The sequence below is a fragment of the Ambystoma mexicanum genome, chromosome 13 (genome assembly GCF_040938575.1).
Source record: "Ambystoma mexicanum isolate Mex_15411 chromosome 13, UKY_AmexF1_1, whole genome shotgun sequence".
NCBI lineage: Eukaryota > Metazoa > Chordata > Amphibia > Caudata > Ambystomatidae > Ambystoma > Ambystoma mexicanum.
In genome coordinates this window covers 518,658,954-518,681,987 of record NC_090938.1, presented here as the reverse complement: position 1 = coordinate 518,681,987, position 23,034 = coordinate 518,658,954, and the positions used below count along the sequence as shown (strand labels likewise).

The window sequence follows — 23,034 nt, the reverse complement described above, 5'->3', positions numbered from 1 at the left end:
CCCGAGCGGTCTTCTAAGTCCTCAGAGGGCGCCCCGGCGATGGGGGCCCAACAGAAGGCAAAGCACCGCGGGCACGGGGAGCGCCGGTCGGGCTCCTCGGCTGCCAGGCAGGGCGCATCCTCTCCGGGGCCATCAACCACGAGCCAATGCTCTGGCTCGGGAAAGAGGAAAGCCGAGAACCCAGCGAAGCTTCTGGAGAGGCCCCGCTCGGGCTCGAAGGATCCAGCCGAGGGGGAGCGAGGCAGTGCCCCCCCCCCCCAAGGTGAAGGCCACAGGCCCACAGAAAGTGGTGATGGCCTTGACTCACCCGGCTAAGGCCTCTATCGAGGAAGTCGCGGCGGCCCTGACGCAGTCTGTGGAGGCTACATCAGTGGGGGCGACCTTGGGGCCCAGAGTTTCCCTGCCACCGCAGAGGGAAGCCTCTTTCAGGCCCATCGAGAAGACCCCCATGAAGACCCCGGCGGAAAAAGAAGGGGGGGGGCGGTGGCCATCGTGGATACGGACACAGCCTGGTTGAAGTCTTGGAGGGCCTCGACGAGGGCGTAGCGGAGGCCCGGTCCCATGGGTAGGATCCCGACGAGGAGAACGAGAGTCCAAGTCAACCGTCGCGCCTGTCGCTTCCGGAGCCGCAGGACAACTCGGCGGCCATTTTGTTGGCAATACAATCCTTATGTACGGAGATAAGGACAAGATTGCCCCTACCACCGACGGAGGAGCCAGAACCAGGCCCTTCGGGAAGTCCCCCAAGCAAGAGGAGATGGACCCAACCAACCCCGCCTTTTCAGCCCTCTCTTCAGCCCTCTCGGCCTGCTTAACCTTTGCCCCCGTCCCCCGTCCCTGGGGATGACACAGGAACGGACACAGCCACGGATGACTACGGCGGTAACGACGCGACGGATCGCCCATCGCCTCCGACTCGGGCCTCCCCGCCCAACGAGATTGGGTCCTTCCATGCTATGATTGCCAGGGCATCCGAGCTTTTCCAGCTCTGCCCCGAAGAGAAGGAGGGGTTCCTTTACCAACGGTGTGGGGCCAAGAGGAAGACGCTCCTCGCCGTGCCTCTGCTGGATGACATCTGGGACGAGGGACTCGCCCTGTTCATGAACTCGTCTATGACGCCTGCTAAGAGGGATCGGTACGAGAAGTACCGGGTCCCCGACGCGGCCCCCCTGTGCCATAGGGTGAAACCGACCCCTGACTGTCGTTTAAGCGGCGGCCAAGAAGAAAGAAAGGGGGGGGGGGGCATTGGCCTCAACGTCAACTTCCCCTCTGGACGGCGAAGGAAAGAAGCTGGATGCGATGGGATGAGTTATCTCGTCGGCGGCAACAACGATTAAGGCAGCCAACGCCCTTGCGATCGTGGCCCACTACGACAGGGAATTGTGGTACAAGATCGCCCCCCTGTTGGACTTCCTACCAGACGACAAGAGGGCTGAGGCCCTGGAGATCTTGCAGGAAGGTGAGGTGGCGTCCATCCACACCATAACGGTGGCAACGGACATTGCCGACACCGGTTTCCGCCAGCTAGGCAACAGCGTTTGCCTTAGATGGCGAGGGTGGATCAAGGCGACGGATTTCCGCCAGGACGTACAAACCAAGGTGTTGGACATGCCCTTCGACGGGAACAACCTGTTTGGGAAAACAGTGGATGAGTCCCTCCAAGCCATCAAGGCGGACACAGATGGCTCGGGCACTAGGAGTTCTCCAGCAACGACAGCCGTCCTTTCGGAACTCCGGAGGCAAGCAAGGTGCCTCCAAGGGATTCGGTGGTGGCTCCTCTACGTACCGCTAGGCGGCCCGCTCCTCGTCACAAGAAGCCTACACGGGATGAGGCAAGTCTGGTGGATCCCGCCGTCGTCCTCCAAGCAAGACTGAACCGACTGTGGCGTCGGGCCCCCACCGAAGCACCCCAGTGGGAGGCCGGCTGGCAAAGTTCGTCAGCGTGTGGGAGTCCATCTCCACCGACCGTTGGGTGCTGGACTCCATGGCTCAGGGGCACGCCCTCGAGTTTCAAAAAAAGTACCCCCGCATTCCTCCCGTGGCCAGGAAGGAAAACCACTTCCCTCAACTACTACTGGAGGTAAGGGCGATGCTCAAGAAAGGTGCCATCGAGCTTATCCCGAAGAGGCTCCGGGGCTCCGGAGTATACTCAAGGTACTTCCTTGAGAAAAAGAAGACGGGAGGATGGCGGCCCATCCTGGACCTGCGACGACTGAACAAGTACATCAAGGCACAGAAGTTCCGGGTGGTCACCCTCCAGCACGTGCTGGGACAGCTGGAGGAGGGCGATTTCCTGTCGTCGTTGGATTTGGAGGATGCATACTTCCACATCCCCATTCTCAAAGGTCACCGAAAGTTCCTCAGGTTCGTGGTCCAAGGAAAGCACTACCAGTTCAAGGCCCTCATGTTCAGATTGAAGTCGGCACCCAGGGTTTTCACCAAGTGCCTCGCACCGTGGCGGCGTGGCTGCGCCTGCAGGGGATCCACGTCTACCCCTACCTGGACGATTGGCTCATCCGTGCAGGGACAAGGGAGCTTGCTGTAGAACACACACAACGAAGACTGTCCAGCTGCTCACGGACCTGGGGTTCTCCATCAACTTCCCGAAATCCCACCTGGTCCCCTCGCAAGTTGCACTGTTTCTGGGAGCCAAGCTTGACACAGTGGTGCGTCTGGCCTCGCCGTCGGAGGAAAGGACAAACGCCATCCTGGGCAAGGTGCAGCATCTGCTGGCCACGGATGTGGCCAGGGTGAGGTCCATCAAGTCCCTCTTTGGGATGATGTCCTCTTGCATATATCTCATGCGCCTGTGCAGGCTTCAGATGCGCCCTCTACAGGAGTTCCTTGACGCCCGCTGGAGCCAAAAGACGGGCAGCTTCGAGGACAGGATCCCTCTCAACGAGACCTTCCGACGAGCTATCCGGTGGTGGGGCACCCACGCTCATCTGACGGCAGGGATAGACTTTCAGACCCCGGCCCACCAGGTAACGGTGACGATGGATGCCTACCTGGAGGAGTGGGGAGCGAACACCGGAGAGCTTCACACGAGAGGCCTCTTGCTTCCGGAGCAGAAGCCGCTCCACATCAACATCCTGGAGCTCCGTGCAGTGTTCTGGGCCCTCAGGTCTTTTCTCCCGTCCCTCAAGGGCGAGGTGGTGAGGATCTTCACCACCAACAACACCACCACGATGTTCTACATTCGGGAAGCAGGGCGGAACCAGATCCCCTGCCCTATCCAAGGAAGCCCAGGATCTGTGGCATTGGGCCGTTGCCCAAGGGATGGTTCTGGTGCCGTTTCATCTGGCAGGGATAAAAAACACCATTGCCGACTCACTCAGCAGAAAGCTGCGCTCGTGCCACGAGTGGGAACTACGCCACTATCAAGTGGATCGACTCTTTCAGCGATGGGGCAAACCCCAGATCGACCTGTTCGCGACGGCGACGAACTCCAAATGCCAGAGGTTCGTCAGCAGGTTTCCCCAGCGAGGAGCATGGGCGATGCCTTCTCGTTCCCCTGGGACGGCCTGCTCCTATACGCGTTCCCTCTGTTGCCGGTGCTGCTCCGACTCATCAACCAGCTCAAGAGGTCCCGGTGCAAGATGATCCTTGTCGCACCGGCGTGGCCAACGCAGATCTGGTTCCCAGACCTTCTGGACTTGTCACCGTCCCCACCGGTCAAGCTGTCGACGGATGCAGATCTTCTTTCCAGAGAAGGAGGCGCCATCCTTCATCACGACCCGGAGTCACTGAACTTGCAGGCCTGGCTCCTGCAGCACTAGAGTTTGGAGGGTACGCTATCCTGGCTGACTGCAGAGAGCTTCTTGCAAAGGCCAGGGCGTCCTCAATTTAAGTGCTACGGACATAAGTGGAAGAGGTTCTCTGTCTGGTGCCGTGCACAGAAGATCAACCCTCTACAGATTATGGCACCTCAAGTGCTAACATACCTACTGTAGCTGGCCAAGGCTGGACTAGCTCACATGTTATAGGTAAGTAGCCTCCATCAAGATACATCTGGCAGCGATCTCCCGATACACCAGAACTACAGGATGGCCGTCCTTGTGGTGTCATCGGTTGGTGAAGGAATTTATGAAAGGACTGTTCCGATCGTTCCCGCCGGTGAAGGCTCCAGCCCTGGTGTGGGAGCTCAACGTGGTGCTGACCAGGCTCATGGGGCCGCCATTCGAGCCTTTGCATTCGGCTCCTTTGAAGTTCCTGTCGTGGAAGACAGCATTCCTGGTGGCCATCACCTCCGCACGACGCGTGGGAGAGATTCAGGCCCTATCCTGCAAGCCCCCATACTTGACTTTTCACGATACGAGGGTGGTGCTGAGGACGCACCCCTCCTTCATGCCCAAGGTGCCGTCGGACTTCCATCTTAACGAGCCCTTGGTGTTACCAGGTTTCTTCCCGTCGCCTTTGTCGCCGGCCGAGAGGACTTTGCACTCGCTGGATGTAGCTAGAGCGCTTAAGTTCTATGTGGACCGAACGAAGAGTTTTCGGAAGACATCACAGCTGTTTGTGAACTTTGGAACTGTGAACCAGGGGAAGGCTCTCCCGAAGGCTTCCATTTCCAGATGGCTCTCCGGCTGCATCATGCACTGTCACCGGTTGGCAAACTGACCAATGCCCGGCCGTCCGAGAGCCCATTCGACCAGAGCGATCGCTGCTACTACGGCCTTCTTGTCTGGTGTGCCCCTGCTGGACATCTGCAGGGCTGCTACATGGAGGTCGACGCACACCTTCACGAGATTCTACTGCGTCGACCGGGATTCCAGGGAGGAGTCAAGAGTCGGCCAAGCAGTGCTGCACAACCTGTTCGCCTGAAGGTGGGCCTGGTGGGGAGGTAAGAGTTGCTTAATGTTGAGTTTATGTAATGCTTAATGTTGAGCCTTTTGCCACCTCCCGTGGTTGTGCATGTGTGTACTGCTATGTATTCTTATATTCATAAGCATGTGAATCCATGCCAGACCCCATGCTGGAGAAGGAACAAGTTACTTACCTGTAACTGTTGTTCTCCAGCATGGGCCTGGCATGGAGTCACATGCGAACCCTCCCTCCTACCCCTCTGCGGCTCTTCACTTGGTCATAGTGCCACTTTACGTGCTACCAAATCTGAAGAATGCTGCCAGAGGCGGTGCTTAGGGAGAGGGCAGTCATTGGCTGGGGGCAGTATGACCCAGAGACCAGTGATTGGTTACTACTAAGAAAGACATCAGAAACAAAACTGATACTGATTTTTTCTTTACCGAAGATTCCCAGCCTGACAACGGGGAATATTCATGAGCATGTGAATCCATGCCAGACCCATGCTGGACAACAACAGTTACAGGTAAGTAACTTGTTCCAGCTGATGGAGGTTTAGACAGGGTTCTAGGAGAAGATGGGTGGAGTACAGTAGATGAGTTTGAGGATGGCTGTGATGAGGAAGCGGAACAGGCACCCGAAATAACACTTTGAGTGGAAAGTTTGTAGGATGAGGGGGTACAGAGTTTGGCCGGATGGCAGTAGCTCGGAAAAATTGAAGTGTTTGAAGAAAGGAGGGGAAGAGAGCAGGCTTGCAGACGCCCCTGATACACAAGGGCTTGGGAAGGGCGCGCTATGTGCCCTGGGCACAGTTGGATAAGAACAATTCGATTAAGGTGCTCCCGCCTTTAACAGCAGGGGCGGGGAAGTGGATATACGCATTTGAAAAGCAGACTGCAGGAGTACCCCTTTCCGTGGGTGATATGAAATTTTGTTTGGTGGCGATAGTGGGAGATCAGACTGGGTACGTGCGGATTAAAGCAGGGTACCCGGGAGTATGGTTAGACGATGATGTGCATGATGGCGCACCGTTCAACATCAGAGCGCATGCATCGGACACGCTTCGCCGTACATAACCTAGATTTACAGTCCATAATGCAGTACACTATGGGCCATGACGAAGACCCTGCGCAGTACATTAAGGTTCAGGGGATGTGGAGGGCGGAGACGGGACCAGTGGGAACGATCAGTTCCTCTTTTTTACTTATCAAAAGGGGCTTACCAAAAGATGTGCAGAAGGCACTAGATAAAATTGTGGGCATTGAAGCGAAACGGTAGGTGGAAATTCAGGCTATAATAATACACCACTGCGAACAAATAAAGGAACGTGAAGATGAAACAGCACAAATGCTGCAGGCAAAATTGGTGCAGAGGAAGTTGGCTAAAATAGCTGTAGAGGGGATGGTGCCCACACCTGGACAGACTTGAGACGACCGGGAGCGCGCACGCGTCGTCAGATATCCAAATAGCATTGTTGTGGCCAGAAGGTGGACCAGGGCTGTGGGGAAGTGGACCACAGTACCCCACCCAGGAGTGGCAGCAAGGACAGCAGCCTGGGAGGGGTAGAGATAGAGGGGGATTTGGAGGAATGGGACCAAGAGGGGTGGGTATGGGTCCCCCAGTGTTGGAACTGCAGGAAGTGGGGACATTTTTGGAGAGTGTAGGAGCAGGATAGGGCTCGGATATAGTACGTACAATAACCATCTCCCACCACCCCAGAACACACCACAAATGTCAAAACTGAGGATGACTTCCATACCATATGAAATACACCAAGTATACACACAGCTCCCACCTCAGCCCCCAGGGGCGCAAGCACAGCAGCAGCACCAACACAAAACTATGACCCCGCATGGAAATGGTAACATGCACACACACAGCGAGGTGCTGAATGGCCCCATAGTGCCCGATCGAGGGGTGAGCATAATGGGAAACAACCCTTTCACGTTCCCCGGGACGAACCCATACCTTGACTAGGACAGCCCTCGGAGAACACTAGTGTGCCCAGTTCTATCTACGATAGCCCGCCCTGATGAGGAACCCTTGGTGGCTGCAGAGATGGGTAACAAACACTTAATTTTATGGTCGACACGGGTGCCACAAAATCATGCATTAGTGAGGGAGATTTCCCACTATCGGGCTAAACTCTTGACATGCCGGGCTTCTCTGGGGCTGTCTCCACGATTCCATACACTAAAGAGGTTGACATCAAAATAAGGGGAAAGGTGGTGCGGGCCCCCCTGCTATATTCTGAAAGTTCCCCAGTGAACTCGTTGGGCAGGGATCTGCCTGGCAAATGCAAATTGACAATATCGTTTACAGACAGTGGCATAGTTTGCACCACGCCAGCGATCTGCACCATAAGGGCAATGCTGATAATCCATGCAATGGAAGTAGAAGTGGTGATTCAAGGGATTCCCATAGACCCAGACATATTTGTGTATGGAATAACTGTGCTTGTGGAGGCGGTGCTTCAGATTGGCAAAGGGTGTTGGCAAGTGCCCACAGATTTTGTATTTTTCCCTGTGGTGTCCCCTGAGTTGGTGGCAGGTACAATACTCTCTCTAGATTTGCAAGTATTGGTGATTTCTGCAAAAAGAACAGTTGTGATAGGGACTGACCAGGATGGGTGAGAGTGGTGCACTTTACTTTGCATTGACCCCACAGTGCCTTTGAAGTAGGTGACTGACACAGAATTGTTTGAGGGCAAGCCAGATGACGGAGATATAGTGCTAGCAATCTGTATCTCCTGTAAAATAATGGTACTGTACCGGAAGGTCCAATGTCCCCTGATGACCCTTGCAGCCCCACCCCGGTTTTTTGCGTCAGATTTAGTGCAGGTGCCCGAGAGACTGCGGACCACTAACTCCCATGGCATAGGGCTACTACAGGGCGTGACCCCAGTACACATCACTGAAACCAGGAGCAGTACTAAGTTGAGTCGAGCAATATCTGCTCTCAAGGGAGGCAGAGGAGGGAATGAAGGCTATCAGTGCCCTACTCAACCAAGGGATAATAGTACCATCCACCTCCCCATGTAACACGGCCATATATCCTGTTAAAAAAAAAGGCCACATGGGGCAATTGGAGAATGATCCAGGATTTGCACCCCTTAAATGATGTGGTGTAGCAAGAGTTTCCTAACCCTGCCACAATCTTGTGCAGCATCCCCGCCTTTTTCTTGATACCAATACACCCAGACTCATGCCTCACCACTTTTACACATGGTGGGAGGAGATTCAAACACACAAGCTTGCCTCAGCTGTATTGTGAGGACCCCAGCATTTTTAACAGAATACTCCATGCAGGCTTAGGAAAAGTCCAATTGTCCAGCACGGTAATCCAGTATGTCGACCTGCTGGTGTGCAATGACACTGAGCAACATTGCAGACAAGACTCAGTTACACTTTTGCAACTTCTGGCTTGTGAGGGGTACAAGTTTGAAAAGGCAAAACTACAATACGGTCTACAAGAAGTTTTATATCTAGGACGGTTAATATCAGCAAATGGTAAAAGAATAATACCCGACCGTGCAGCCTCTGTGCGCGCCGCCCATGACAGTAAAAGAGATGCAGAAGTTCCTAGGGTTGTGCAAGTATTCTAGAGCATGTAGCCTTGATTATACAGCATATACCAGGCTGCTTTTACAGGGACTCAAAGGAGCACAAAAGACTGACAAAATAGTCTAAACTGAAGAAATGTTACTGAATTTCAATGACCTCAAGGAATTGATTTCAACTGCCTCTGTGCTAGCAACCCCAGATTATACACAGGAATTATACTTATTCTCACACTCCAACGACCAGCTCATGACTGCTGTGCTGACACAGAAAAGCACAATGGGCCACAAGCCATTGGCCTACTACCGTGGAAAGGTAGACTGTGATGCAAGGACAGTTTGCTTGCGAACAGGCACTTCCAGCAGCGTTTGCAATTGAGAAAAGTTCCACCATTGTGATGGGTTGCTCCGTTACACTATGTGTGGAACATGCCGTTTTTGCCATTTTGGAAGGATCAAAATCTACTACCCAAAGAGAATCTGCACATGAGAATTCTCTCCAGCCCAAATATCCATATTGTACGGTGAATGATGCAATGTTCATAACTGAAATATGCACTGATGAGTTTTTGGCAAACAGGACTGTGTGGCGTACTAGGGGGAAGAGGATGACATCTGCAAGGCGAAGGACAGACAACTTGAGGGAGGGTCCTCTTTGTTGATGGGTCAGCGACAATTGACCAGGACACATACCTCCGACATGGTGATGCGTCTAGTGGATGGTGAATACGAGACATTGGTTCTAAAAAGACTACCAATGCATTATTCAGTGCAGGCAGTGGAACTCATTGCACTTATTGAAGCACTACAATCATCACAGGGGTGTCGCGTAACCATTTATTCTGATTCGGCTTATGTCACTACAACAGTGCAAGCTGGTTTTCGCAATGGAAAAGGAGGTGCTTTAGAAGGGCGGACAGGTCCCCAGTACAGCATGCCACGTTATTAGACAGACTAATTTTCACACTCTTACAGTCATTTGTAGTGGAGGTCGTCAAATGCGCCGCCCACACTACCACTGACCAGGTGTCACTCGGAAACGCAGGTGCTGACATCACGGCCAAAATGCAGCATATCTTCCAGTACCAGCTGTAGCTGATTAGGTCGTCACAACACCTGCCACTGGCCAGCGACCTGTCGCATTCAGTGCCCTGCCCATAGCACACGTTATTTAATTACAAGGAAGGGCCGCCAAAGAGGAAAAACAGTTGTGGGCCAAAAGAGGATGCACACAGTCTCCTACTGATTTATTGTGGAGACAGGAATGTACAGGAAAGACAGTGATGCCACACAAACTGCTAGTAATAGCGTCCGACTTGCTCCATCACCCCTCCCACAACTCCAAGCACCACATTGCTGCTGATCTATAAGAGGACTGGTTCATTCCAAATATCCAGAAACACTCGACAAGTATGGTTATTGGGTGCACCACGTGTCAAAGTTTCTGTACGGGCATGACATTACGAACACTGAGAGGCTCTTTGCCCTTCCCCACTGGGCTATTCCACGAGTTGCATATCCACCAAATGGACTTGGGCGATAGATGCAACGGGTCCCGGGAATTTTATCGTTGTTGTCTGGCCCTTCTCACGATTGGTGGAGGCGGGTCCTTGTGCACATCAGGGTGGCAAATGCACAACATTTCTGGTCTGCTAAGTATTCCTCCGATGGGGCATGTGTGATGCGTTAAGGTCAGATAATGGCACACACTTTTTCAAGGAGATTACTGCACTATTTGGCCTTAAACACCGGATGTGTATGATTTACCACACCAGGCCAACGGAGTTGTGGAGAGGATCAACAGACTTCTCAAAAGTAAATTGTCCAAGCTTTGCACCATGCTGAAAAAGAATTGTGTGCATTGCTTACCCTTGGCACTGTTTAATTTGCACACTCAGCCCAGCAAGGACCACCACTTGTCGTCCCATGAGGTGGAAACTGGTTGCTGCATGCACACACCCCTGTCCCCAGTTAGGAGGATGTTTTAGACACCCACTATTTGACCACCCTAACACGAGCACTTAAATGTGTTTCCCGACAGATTGCACCATTCCGATTAGAAGATGTGCCAGTTGCCACAGCTGTCTCCACAACTGCCTTCCCACTGACTCAACCGCTACTGGCAGGAGAACATGTCTACGTGCGGTCATTTATTTATTCATATTTTTAAAGCGCACATCAGCCCAAGGGCATCGTGGCACTTTGTTCACAAGTGGAACAGCCCCAGGTTCAACAGACCGTTAAAGTAGTATCCTCTACACCTCTTGCGGTTAAGGTGAAGGGGGGTCTGCTATTTGAATCACCTATCTGACATCTGGAAAGCACCCCCGGACATTGCCGCAGCACACTGAAAAACTGGTAATGTACATCTACCTCATTTCCTTTTCCAATACCAGCACACTAATTTGGATTGCCCCTTACCTGTGCACACGCACAGCTGCTAAAAAGGTTACATGTGCACAGGAGGTGCTTTCTTGAAGCCGATGGAATTTTAGGGATTTATTTAGGAGCTTTTTGTATACTAGAGGGACATATAAAAGAATGGGGCTAGGGGTAGAGGAAAACATTACAATTTCATTGTACCTAATAGGTCAAAGGCACACTCGGCTGATAGTGAAGAAAGCGCAAATGAAACTTAATTTAAATTTTTCCCAAGGCCCAACTTCACACATCAACACAACACCAATGCTGTACATAAAAAGAATGCACCCTCTCCCACTGGACTGGTGGAATATATCACTAGGTCCCTCCTGTTTTCAAGGTTTCCTAAAGCTTTTCATAACACAAATTGTACTGATGTAAATAATGTTGTTAGTGTTATTAATGGGTATATAGGTGCACCGAAATGTACAAAGAGACCAGCATGAAGGGCAAAACACAACGCCTACCACAGGCTTGCTCTCGACGCCATAGAAGATGTGAGTCACCCAGAACTGTCCAATAGTTGGTATACAGACATGAGCTTGGTTGGGAGGAACAAAGTGAATGGCAGCTGCTATGTGAGTTTGTTGATACTGGATGCGTCGGGGCACCCAAGGTCCTACTGCCACAAAAAGTACCAATTCTGGAGGCCCAATGCCTAGTACATCTTGAGCTTTGTAAGCTCGGTCACTTTCCAGGCACACAATGTGAGACTCCACCTATTTACCCAGATCGCCTGCAGTGCAGCAAAAATACGAAAAGCAGCCAATGCCTAATAAGACCCCTACCTGGTGATACAAGGACACAAATACACAAACAACAAATGGCAAGAAACAGCTGCATGGCAAAGGCTCTAGACTCTAGTGGGATACGAAGAAGGGGTTCTGGCCCGAGTGGAAGCAGCATGTACACCGTTCTGGACTGAACACATCACAAAACTACCATGGATTGAAGCAATGGAGAAACCAGTGAAAGTGCACATGGAAGAAACATGAACTTTGCTTTTATAGTGCCGGAACGATATTTGTACAGGCCAACAAATGTTGCAATAAGTCTTTGCTCCTTCCTGATCTCAAGGAAGGCACGGCAGCAGTGATGGATTACTACCGGGGGTGTGGCCAACAAGCTTGCTTGCATCTCCCACCAGCATGGAGGGATTTTGTTCGCTTGCAACGCTGCACTCAACCATGCTTCTAATCCCAGAAGTACATTTACAAGGGGGCCAACAGCGACTTTTGCCCCAACCACCTTGAAGAACAAGAAACCTGTTGCCAGCACCAGAGTTCGACACCCTCCCGGGAAAAGAGAAAAGTGAAACTCTACAAAGGAAAAAAAGTTAACGATCTGTCCAAAGACTCATCAAACCTGCTTAATGAAATACTGGACGGATACAGACTTTTCAGCAAAGCAGAGACTTTCTTCGCCTCAATGTTGCTGCCCGGTGTGCAAGCTGTGGCCAACGCTAAATGGCTGAAGATTGTCCGCTGGGAGTTGATACAACTGGCGAGCGACACTGCGCAAGGGTTCTAGGTCATGAAAGTGGAACTCTGCACATTAAGGCTGATGATGCAGAATCGCTACGTCCTGGATATGCTCACTGCGATGGAAGGAGGAGTGTGCAAAAAGATCAGGGTTTCCTGTTACACATCTGTGCCTCCCATAGATGCTGAGTACTGCTCTCTAACACATAATCAAAGCTCTACACAACCTGTGAGTGTGCATGAAAATAGAAGCTGGAATACAGAGTGAAGATTGGTTCGATCTGATCTTCTCTAGGGCTCCATCCTAGCTGGGAGCAATTCTGAAAATACTGGTGCCCGTCTTTGTATTGGTTATATTGTGCATGCGCCAAATGGGATGCCGATGTTGTGTCAAAGCAGTGCCCAATAGCGCAATGATGATGGTTAACATCCAAAGCACCTTGCGGTACCATAGAGAGCGGTACCCAGACAGACTACGCAAACAAGCCCTGTATGATAGAGATTCATCATCCCTTGCACCGCCTTGGCACAACCACCACCACCACCACCACCACACCACCACTAGACCCTGAGAATTATCCAGAGCATTGCGTTGATTTAGCTGATGATGGGGGTTGTTTTTACATGACATGTACCGCAGAGAAAGGTTGGAGAGGGTGCAGACGGGGGAGGAGAATATATATTGGAACTAAGTTGCCAATAACACTGCAGGGGAGTTTGTTTGGGATTAACGAAAGGGGGGAAATGATTGGAAGGAGTCTTCCCACCCCCCCGTGGTGATACTGAATGAGATATAAATGCTAAGAGAGCACATCCAGGGAGCAGAGGGTCCGGGGGTGCACATACAGAAGGGTGTACGATCACCTTAGGGCATGCATTACAAGCTATATGGTAGATGCAGGGGTGAACTCCATCTTGGCAAACGGCAGCCATCTTAGAATTTGTGTCAGGCGTGGCACACCGCATTGTGTTTTAGTATTCTATCCCTTGCATGAGCGTGAAAACCATCGCCATCCTGGCCAGGTTTCATAGATCCATAAAACCCTACATTGTCCAAAAAGTTACAGGCCCTCGCGCCCTGGGAAGAATGCGCACTGCAACCCCTCATGGCTGCTGTGTGCTGCTGTCGGCGCCTGCTGTTTGCCCTACGGCAGAGACGCCTGGGGGCCTTGCGACTTTGTGGTGCGGTCCCCCCGCTTCCCTCCCTACACCCAAGGCATTCGGAGCATTCCGGTATGCTGGCAGTCCTGAGGTTTGTCTGAGGGGAGCACGGAACACCTGAGGTGGGGTGTCTGCTGGGACCCGCTGTGGGCTGCATGGCGTGGCGCGGTAAGAGTCCCGCGATTTTTTTTCACTGTGACAGTCCTCCCTGTGGGAGGGTAGCCTTTGGCCCGGTCCTGCTCCTGGTAAAGCCCATTGATGGTTATGATGCTAGCTGACTATTAATGAGTACTAGGATGGCTGCATATAAGAAGACTGGGGCTAATTCATTCACAATGTCTGCCATGGGGGTCCTTGCAGACTCTATGGCCTCATCTCCAGCGACTAACAGGATCGTGTATCGGAGGCCTTAGCTCTTAGTGAGTAGTGAGCGTAGGAGACTGATAGTGCAAAGTAAACAGAGTAAACCCCCCCCCCCCATAAAGTGTTAAGTTCAACTTGGGTTCTGGCTAGCCCCTTTGTGAGGTCCGGTCCCATAGCACAAGAACCCCTGGCTATTTCTAAAGAAAACTGGCCACATGGTGCCAGTATTGACCTTAGATGCTCCACTTTCTGAGATATCTACATCCCCAACACCCCCTGCCCACCAAGGGAGAGTTATGCTTAATTTAGCTCAATCTGACTCCACTGGTTCACCCCAGTGGCCTGAGTTTATGGCCAACATTGTTAAAGAATTACTGTTATGCAATGATCCATTTGACCTTGCTTGTTAGCTGATGCCTTGAATGAGTGTGCATCGAGTCTACGGCCGCCTAAAGTAAACACTGCCTCCCAGACTCATGGGCCTATTAGGCCAGGCGCACCGCCACTGGCATCTAGCGTGAACATTGCCTGCCAAGCACAAAGGGAAATGATATGATATGGCATTTGTAACGCGCCTATACACAAGTGTTTCAAGGCGCGACGAGGCAGGGAGGGGGAACAAGGGGAAGACAGACAACGATCCTACTAGGCCAGGTGTCATTCAGACCGCGCAAGTGCAGGGGTAGGGGGAAGGGAAAAGTGGGAGGGGGGAAGTGCAGTACAAAGTAAGTAGAGTAGAGTAAAAAATAAATAAATAGGGCCAGCTGGTGGCAAGTGCAAGGTAAGTGCAGACAAGTGCTGGGAAGGGGGGGCTGTAGGGATACAGACACAGTCCCGCAGTGCAGGGGTTGCCAGGGAGTCAGTGCAAGTGGAGAGTGGCTGGGCCCAGGACCGAGGTCGGTGAGAGTGGCCCAGTAGCATATTCAGTGCAGTTTCAGTGAAGAATTTAGCAGGGGAGAGGGAGAGAGAAAGCAGAAGCAAAGAGGAAGGTTTTGAGGTGCTTCCGGAACCGGAGATGGTTCTCCTCAAGTCCAAGCTACTCTGACTGATTCCTGTAGTAAGGAGCCTTTGATGCGCACTAGGGCTGTGTTGGTTTGTAAGGAAAAGGCTTTCATCTCCAACATAGCTGGTGTACAGGAAACCTCTCCATCGGCATTGCTGTTTGAGTCGAACCTTGCCCACAAAGAGGTTAAACAGCCTACAACTCTCACCACTAAACTGAAGAGGACACTCTCACAGAATCTACAACTAAAAAAGGCACAATGGCACTAATAAAGGACACAAATACATATGACTTTGTAATGGATCAGAGAAATGTTATAACTAACATTCAGAAAACCAAAGGAAAAGAGACTAAAGAAGCCTTGCGCAACAAGGATCTTGCCTGGCTGCGACAGAGAACCGGTCCAGGGGTGGTCAGACGTACTGACTTAATGATCATTCGCAGGATAGATTAAAGCGATTGGTGTTTGCAACCTAATAGTGATTGCATCATAGTGGACTGTGGGGCTAGTACCCTGCCTGTCTTTCTCAGAGGTTGTAAATATCTGCCCAAAGGTGCCTCGATCTGCAATCTTATTCTTTAAATGTTACATCCTGTTTCAGGGAATTTTCCCGTGTGCTCTCCCCTATCATCTCTAATATCTTGATGATTAATGTCCGATAGCTGCTTCAGGGGAGTTATTGTTGTAATCCCCACAGTTGATTTGATTTTTGGTTTTTTTGTCCCCATTCTGAACTTTTTCCTCATATGCACCTTTATGTTTTTATGTTTGTTTTGTCTGCGCCATCACGCCTATGGGTCTATTGTGTTCATTATAAATGTAATAAAGTAAAAAGTAAAGTAAAATGCGAAGGTAGCAGAGTGCCTCTTGGCAGTACCATCCCACAGAGTAGATAGCAAGGCCCCTCTAACCCCATCAATAACCTCATAAGAAATACAGCCTCTCAATGCTTTCATCCCGAAACCTCTGCATACCACAGCACCATCCAAACCCAGACCACTGATCATAAAACGTTTACACCCCTCAATCGATCACTAAGATCAGAAGGGAAGGCTATCGCTCCTTCAGAAATGGGTCATGTGATTTGTGCAGCGAGATACAGGGTGACATCAAATTATAGGCTAAAACTAAACTTGGGAGTTGCTAATCTGTCTGGGAGCGAGTTGAGCATGCAAGTTAGTGTGACCCTGGCTCTCCCCCCGGGCTCATCCTCCCCTCCCTTCTGCACTTTCTTCTATGCACTTTATCAGAATTGTCCCTGGACCTACTATGATAGCAACCTCGTCTGTCGCTCCCCTATCCCCTTACTGTTGCCCTCCGCCCTACCCCCCCCTCCAGCACTATCTGAAACGTTGTCAGGCCTAGTACGATAGTCACTTGTTTTGTTCCTCCCCTCCCTTTCTGCACCCCTCTTCCTCACCTTTTGTTTTCCTCCAGCTCTACCAGAAATGTTGTCAGGCCTAGTACGGTAGTCGCCTGTCTGTTTCCATTTCCTTCCCTCTCTCCCCCTCCCTTCCTTATCTATGTCTTAGAACTTGCACTATCTGAAATGTCGTCTGGCCGAGTATGATAGTTAATTTCACATCCTTACTGTTCATGGCCTGTAAGAATGTTGTATTTTCCCTTGTTCCCTTCCTTGCCTTGAAGCGCTTTGAAACACATTGTGTATTGGCGCTATATAAATAAACTATAATATCATATCTGCCAGGTGTATTGTTACAAAGATTAAAATAACCTTGTTTTTGCAAGTAGCTAATTCATTGTTAGGGCAGCTTCACCGGGGTTGACGATCCCAGCAGCGCCCACGGAGGTGGACAGATGAAGACTGGCCAATGGCGTGGCATCCTATATGGAGCAGGCCCTATATGTATAGGGCTCCTCCAATCAGTATTGTAGCATTGTACTATATGTAAATGCGTCATCAGTGATGTCATTTATGCTTATAATGTGCTACACATGTCTACGGAGCTCAGAACATTCGGCGGCAGCAGAGTTCTTTGCTGATGCACTTGTAGTTTGTAAAAATAAATACTTGTTACCCTTGCAAGCGGTGTCTTGGGCTTTTTCTCTAGCGGGCTGTATTTATTCTGGTGTGAACATGCAGGGGCGTGCCTTCAATGGCCAGCAATGTTATAGCAAAATCTGTTCTCTTGGCAAATTCTTATTTGTCCTGTGCACATTCTTCAGTAGGGAAAGAAAGAAATGTGCATATTTTACTTTAGGATGTGTTCACTTTTTGAGTGGTCACTTTCCATCTGGTACATCAGTTCCCACCCGCCGCCCTCCCATTTTCTTTTTTTAAGGACTTGAGACCTGATTGAGTCACTCTGGGAATCGCACTATCTGCGCTGCGTCTTGGCATTATCACTGCTATATTCTTCACTTTTTGCCATCAACAGTAAAGGGAATCGCGTCATGGTGTGATGCGCTGCTCATGGGGTGGATGGCCTACATTTCCAGCCACAATACCTTGTGATGTATTTGCTCTCCTTGGCATAGGGCGGCCTGGCCCTAGCGCCTTTCAAGTTTCACATGACAGAGAATTCTCGCTTCACAAATGATCCAGCTACAAATACATTGTGATCTTGTCGACTCAAGGAATTTCTTAAGTTGTCTGTTCCATGCCTTTCCACCAGTGTGTGCTTTGGCTTCAGCTTGGGAGCGAAACGTACTCTCCAAATTAATGGGCCACTTTTTTTTTTTTTTTTTAGCATTTACATCAGGCCCAACATTAAGTTCCTTTCATGGAAAACCGCTTTCTTGGTAACCGTCATCTCAGCTAGGAGGGTAGGTGAGATCCAGGATCTGTTCTCCAAGCCTCCCTATCTGGTTATCCTCATATCCAATGTCCTTTTTGAGGACTGAACCTACGTTTTTAGGCCGAAAGAGCCTTACTTGTTCAACCTCAACAAGCCTCTTTTACTGCTAGTGTTCTTCGGCTCTCCTTCCATGACTGCAGAGTGCTCCCTCCACTCTTTGAATGTCATGCAAGTGCTTAAGTACTGCGCTTCCCATACCAAGCCATTCCGAAAGTACTCACAGCTGCTTGTGGCCTTTGTATCCATTGCTTGGGACAAGTGTCTGTCTAAATATTCTATCGCCTGTCTGCTTTCTGCTTGCATTTTCTTTTGCCACTGCCTTGCTAACTGGCCACTTCCAGGGTGTCCTCAGGCACATTCCACAAGGACTTTATCATTGATTGCTGCCTTCTTCTCCAGTGGTTCTCTGGCAGAAATCTGCAGGGCGGCAATCTGGAGGCCCGCCGTTCTTGACTTGAACAAGTTGTATTGCATCGTCAGGGACTCTACATAGGCGTAAAGTGAGTCTTGTCCTCCTGTTTTGTTTCATATGCAGGGATACGTATATTTACTGCTACGTATTCTGTTCAAACAGCATGGAAATCTATGAAACCTCAAATGCTGTTCTCCAGCATTTTTACCTTTTAATAGATTTGCGGGCGACCCTCTCGCCGAACCTTGTGGCTCATGCTAGCACTGTTTTTTTAAAACTTTTATTATTTTACAACGTAAACCAAAAACAACAAAACATGACAATCACTCTGGCACTCCGTTGTGGATTCCGCCCTGCATCATCCTTCTTCATGGCGCTATCCTGTGGCCGTGGTTGAAGGCCAACCCTCTTATCTAGTCCTATCTCCGATCAATTTCCCTGTGTTCCACCCTGCCGGGGGTACTCTGCTCGTCTGCCAGTTCTCCTAATTATGCTCTTCCACTTCTCCGTGGTCGTCTGTGCTGCCCTCTTCCCTTTGTCCAAATAAGTCCTGTATCAGTGAATTGCATGCAGGCATTTTATGTCCGTTCTCCCCTTCTCCCTTCTGCACCGCCCTTGTCCACACCACTGTCTCTGCCACCGACCGTTCTGCCCACCATGAGCCTATGCTCGGTCCCGATTTTAGAGTTCCATCCCATCGCTATGCAGCGCTTTGGCAGAATGCACACTAGATCTTTCATCTTGGCCAGATGTGTTATGTGCGTTGTACAAATCTGAAAATGGCCTCCATTGGTGGGTTTATGGAAGGCCAATGCCTATTGGCTATAGAGGCTACGTGACTCAAAGCCCTGAGGAACACTAATGCGAGTGCAGTTATTCATTTTCTAAATGAAGCTGCTTCAGTGTTGCTGACGATTTCCAACCTGACGGGGAATTTTCAAACCGTATGTCTGTATGTGAACCTACGAAAGATGCAAATGCTGGAGAACAGGAGTTTCAGGTGCGTACGTTATTCCTTACATTGCACCTGCATTGGGATCGCTGGGAAGGTCTGTATCATCATCATTCCTCCAGTCCTCTTTCAGTGTCCTCTCATGCTTGAAAACCTTAAGATATTTTTTTTCTCTGACATCCTCCTTACCCCTTGTCGGATTCTTCGAAGCGCTGGATCCCACGTTTAGTGAGGAGTCAGCACTGTATTCAACTTATGCAAAAAAGAGGACTACGTCTGTGTGATATGCATAGATGCAAAAAGGCAATGTACAGAAAATATGAACAGCAAGAGTCTGGACTTAAAGTAGGGGCAGTCATGCATGCCGCGTTTGTGGGGTTAGGGTGTGTTTGTGCACGGCAGTGAAAAGAACAGCATTGTATCCATTTGCATCACACACTGATGGGTGCATTCAACGCAGCACGCTGGCAGATTGCATCGACCAGCACTGCGAGCATACAAGACAGTAAAAGCTTCTTTTAATACGACGGGCAGAGAACTGCTTACATGCATTTACAAATATTGTCGTTTGCCTTGATCTGCAGCAGCTGAATTGCTGATTGTTGCCAGGCGACCGAATTTCTCATGTGGGCTTCACCATTACTGTGTGATCCTAGACAAATCAGTTTATAAATCCATGTGTCGCTGTTCTCCCAGCTTTCAAATGAAAAAAGAGGGGGAATGTTTAACTTGATGATGGTTTAATAGGAAGAATGCAGAATTCCTTCCCATTTGTTTCTTAGGAATTCAGCTTGGACAAAAAAACACAAATGGGGTTTTTCGTTGTAAATGTTGATTCGGATCTATTTTTTTATAGAAACAGAAACATCTTCATTCACATATCATTTAACCAATTTGCAGACCTTAAGACCACCCCCATCATATCCCCCCTATATATACTTGGGGGGAACGAAGCTCTTAATGTTTATGCAAATTGGGAGCACTATAGGGTTTTGCTCTGGTTTTCCTGTTCCGTTCTGCATGCATTGCAAGTACTGTTTGCTGTCTTGTGATCTCGTTCTCAGTCTTTCTACCAATGCCTGGAACAGAACCATATCTTTGTTTAAAATACGTTTCTTCATATCTGTCTAGTTTACTGCTGTCTTGGTCGTGCAACCAGATGCTTGTTCGGAAGACACCGACTTTAGCGGTAAGCCTGCTTCAGTGATCTTATATTTCATACCTGTTATATCTATATCAGTCGGAGGGAAAAAAAATCTATTTTAAAAAAAAGTTCACGTTACGATGAAACGTGAAGTCTGTACATTTTGGAAATTCGAACTTTAACTTGCAAAGACTCCGTCCTAAAGGTACAAAACGTATTGTTCGAAGGTCGGAAAAGCCAATATTAACATGTACATAGTCACCAAATGTAGTATTGCTGTAAATAAAAGCCAGTCATTTACACTCCAAATTGAACCTTAATTCGCTCTACTCGTGCGGAATTCTGCAGTCCAGCATCATTACAGAAACTGCATATTGAGTACATTCCTTTTATTTATTGACTTTCCTTTTATTTATTGACTTGAGATCGGTTTGTGGTGTGTTCCTCCCCCCCCCCTAGTGTTAATGTTGGTATATGACGCATGCATGGCCTTGTGCATGCATGCGTCATGTACACCTGGGCAGGTTAGTGAGGTTTGAGGCATCTCTCAGCCTTCCAATCTGACGCAGCCCTTTCTCTGAACCTAAACTTCTTCCTTCCCATAACCCTTAGCAGGTATTAAATGGTAATGTCTGGAGTTTCCAGAAAGCCATCTGCCAACTCGTAGTTTTTTTTTTCTCCTAGGAGGATACAAGTTATCTTTTTGAGATAGACAGAGGGAGAGGGGTGATTTACAAGGTGGCATTGTGGCCTATAGAAATGGGACCTCTCTGCAAATGGCATGGGGTAGGAATACAGGATTGCAGGTTGTTTTACCTTGTAAGGCTTACTTCCCCTTCCTCTGACTAACCAACTCACTAAGATCTCCTAGCGTTTACACTGCACACCCAAACCCCCCATAGACGGCCACCACAGGCTTCGCCATCTGCACATCAAGGTTTGGGTATGTTTGACCGTGTGCAAATTGCCTGTGGCAATTTGACCACAAAACGATTGCACACGAGAACGGATATAAACGCATGTGTTTTTTTTTTGGGGGGGGGTTCCCCCGGCTCCAATATTAAGGATGCCGGGGACAACCCTGCACCCCCAAAATTGCTAAATACCAACACTGGATAGCAGGGGACACCCCACCCCCCTGCAACTCCTGCTCTCCAGGGTTGCTATGTGGGGGGGTTTGTTCCCCACCTCCAATATTAAGGATGCCGGGGACAACCCTGCACCCCCAAAATTGCTAAATACCAACACTGGATAGCAGGGGACACCCCCCCCCCTGCAACTCCTGCTCTCCAGGGTTGCTATTTAGCAATATATGTGGTCAAATTGGCCGTAGGCCAACTCACCCATATCAAATTCCACCAACTTGCCCATTTTCATTCGGTTAAATATGCTATTACCCCCATATCAACACTAATCCGAACCCCATCTAAGCTCTCCTTTAGCACTAGCATGCTCTCACACGCTAGCCGCTAACCAGACCCAAAGTGCTGTAGACCATCCGATCTTGGGATCTTCCTTACAGATAACATATTCCCAAGTTTCTCTACCAAATCCATTGAAAGCAAATTGGCACACAGGCACTGTATATGTCTGACTTGCACCCTTCAGCGACACATGTTCTGCATCTGCCTGTCTATCTCCACCACCCCACTATTTTATTGGAGCCATGCAAGACGAGGGTACAAATGGTGGCATAAGGGCACTATACAATACCATTTGCATTCCATATAAAGGAGCGCTCATTAGTAAGTTATCTTGCACAAACGTAATGGGTGTGCATGTTAGTGCAAGAGTTTTTATGTTGTGGGCTTCTATGCGCATGCTGAATACAGGGACTCGGGTCATCCTCCATGGTGCAGCTGTACTGATTGTCCTGGTGTGCTTGTGTGTACATTGAACGTATGTGTACTGTAGCCCAATTGTTTGTATGCCACCTGCAGAAATAAGATTGTTTATGAATGTTCCAAGTTATGAATTGTAAATTCTGCATTACACCTCACCCATCCCTTCCCTCCCAGGATTCTTTCAGCGGTCTGCCTTTCCAAAGAAAATGCAATACTTACGTTAAACATTAGGGCTACATTTGTGTTAATGCCTCCGTTTCACTGAAAGTTGTCTGGTAATGCTTTGTTCCTTTCTACGCTATTTTGTCACGGTTTTATAAAGCTACGTGTATATTACAGTGCTAAGCTTGCTTCAATAAAATGTGTGCTTCCTGCAGTGTGAACTTTTTTTGCTGTGTAATTGTTCGCTTTCTGTGTCGGGGAATTTCGAACAACGTACTTGCTTTTAACTTCAACCTTGCCTTGTTTTTCAAAGATATATGTATTAGTGTGCCTGTCCCCATGCTTTAGTATTTCGAGATGTACCTCCCTTATGAAAGTATGTTTTTGAGGTCTGTCCAAAACCCCTTCTTTCAACTATCTTTTTCTGCTTGAAAACGTTAATAAGGTCAGTGGTTAGAGGAAAATGTTTTTTCATTCATTGGTTATCTTGGTACAATTACAATTATGTTTACATGATTGTATAAACTGTTGCTAGACTGTAAATTCACAATGTGTTAAGCAAGACTATTTTAAGAATACAAGAGCATTCAGAAGCAAACATAATGATGCTCTTACTACAAGCAGTGAGAGAAGGCCTGTCGAGTGGATCGAAGTAATCCAATAAGAAAACAGACTAAGTCAAGGAAACATTTTTGCCGCCTGTGAAGAGTACCCAAAAGAAGTACACTTCTGCCCCCTAGATGGACCTGGCTAGTCTCAGAGAGCGGCTGTATTTGGCCAACTAAATGAGTTTCGTGATTGCCTACCTTAAATATTAGTTCTTACTCTAATTGGAGCGTCTCTATGAAAGTCCTATTCTCTAGTCAGTTGCCCTTGCGTGCTCATTCTGCGACCGCAGTCTTAGTCCAT

The 23,034-nt window shown here is 49.3% G+C and overlaps 1 protein-coding gene across 3 annotated transcripts in view; it reads left to right on the top strand.

The window, feature by feature from the left end:
• BRCA1 (BRCA1 DNA repair associated) overlaps positions 1-23,034 on the top strand; it is a 560,494-nt gene that overhangs the window by 537,192 nt on the left and 268 nt on the right. For all 3 annotated transcript variants that reach the window (XM_069634200.1, XM_069634199.1, XM_069634201.1), the window contains exon 22: positions 20,107-20,164. In XM_069634200.1, coding sequence (XP_069490301.1) covers positions 20,107-20,164 — 58 coding nt within the window. The remainder of the gene's footprint in view (positions 1-20,106; positions 20,165-23,034) is intronic.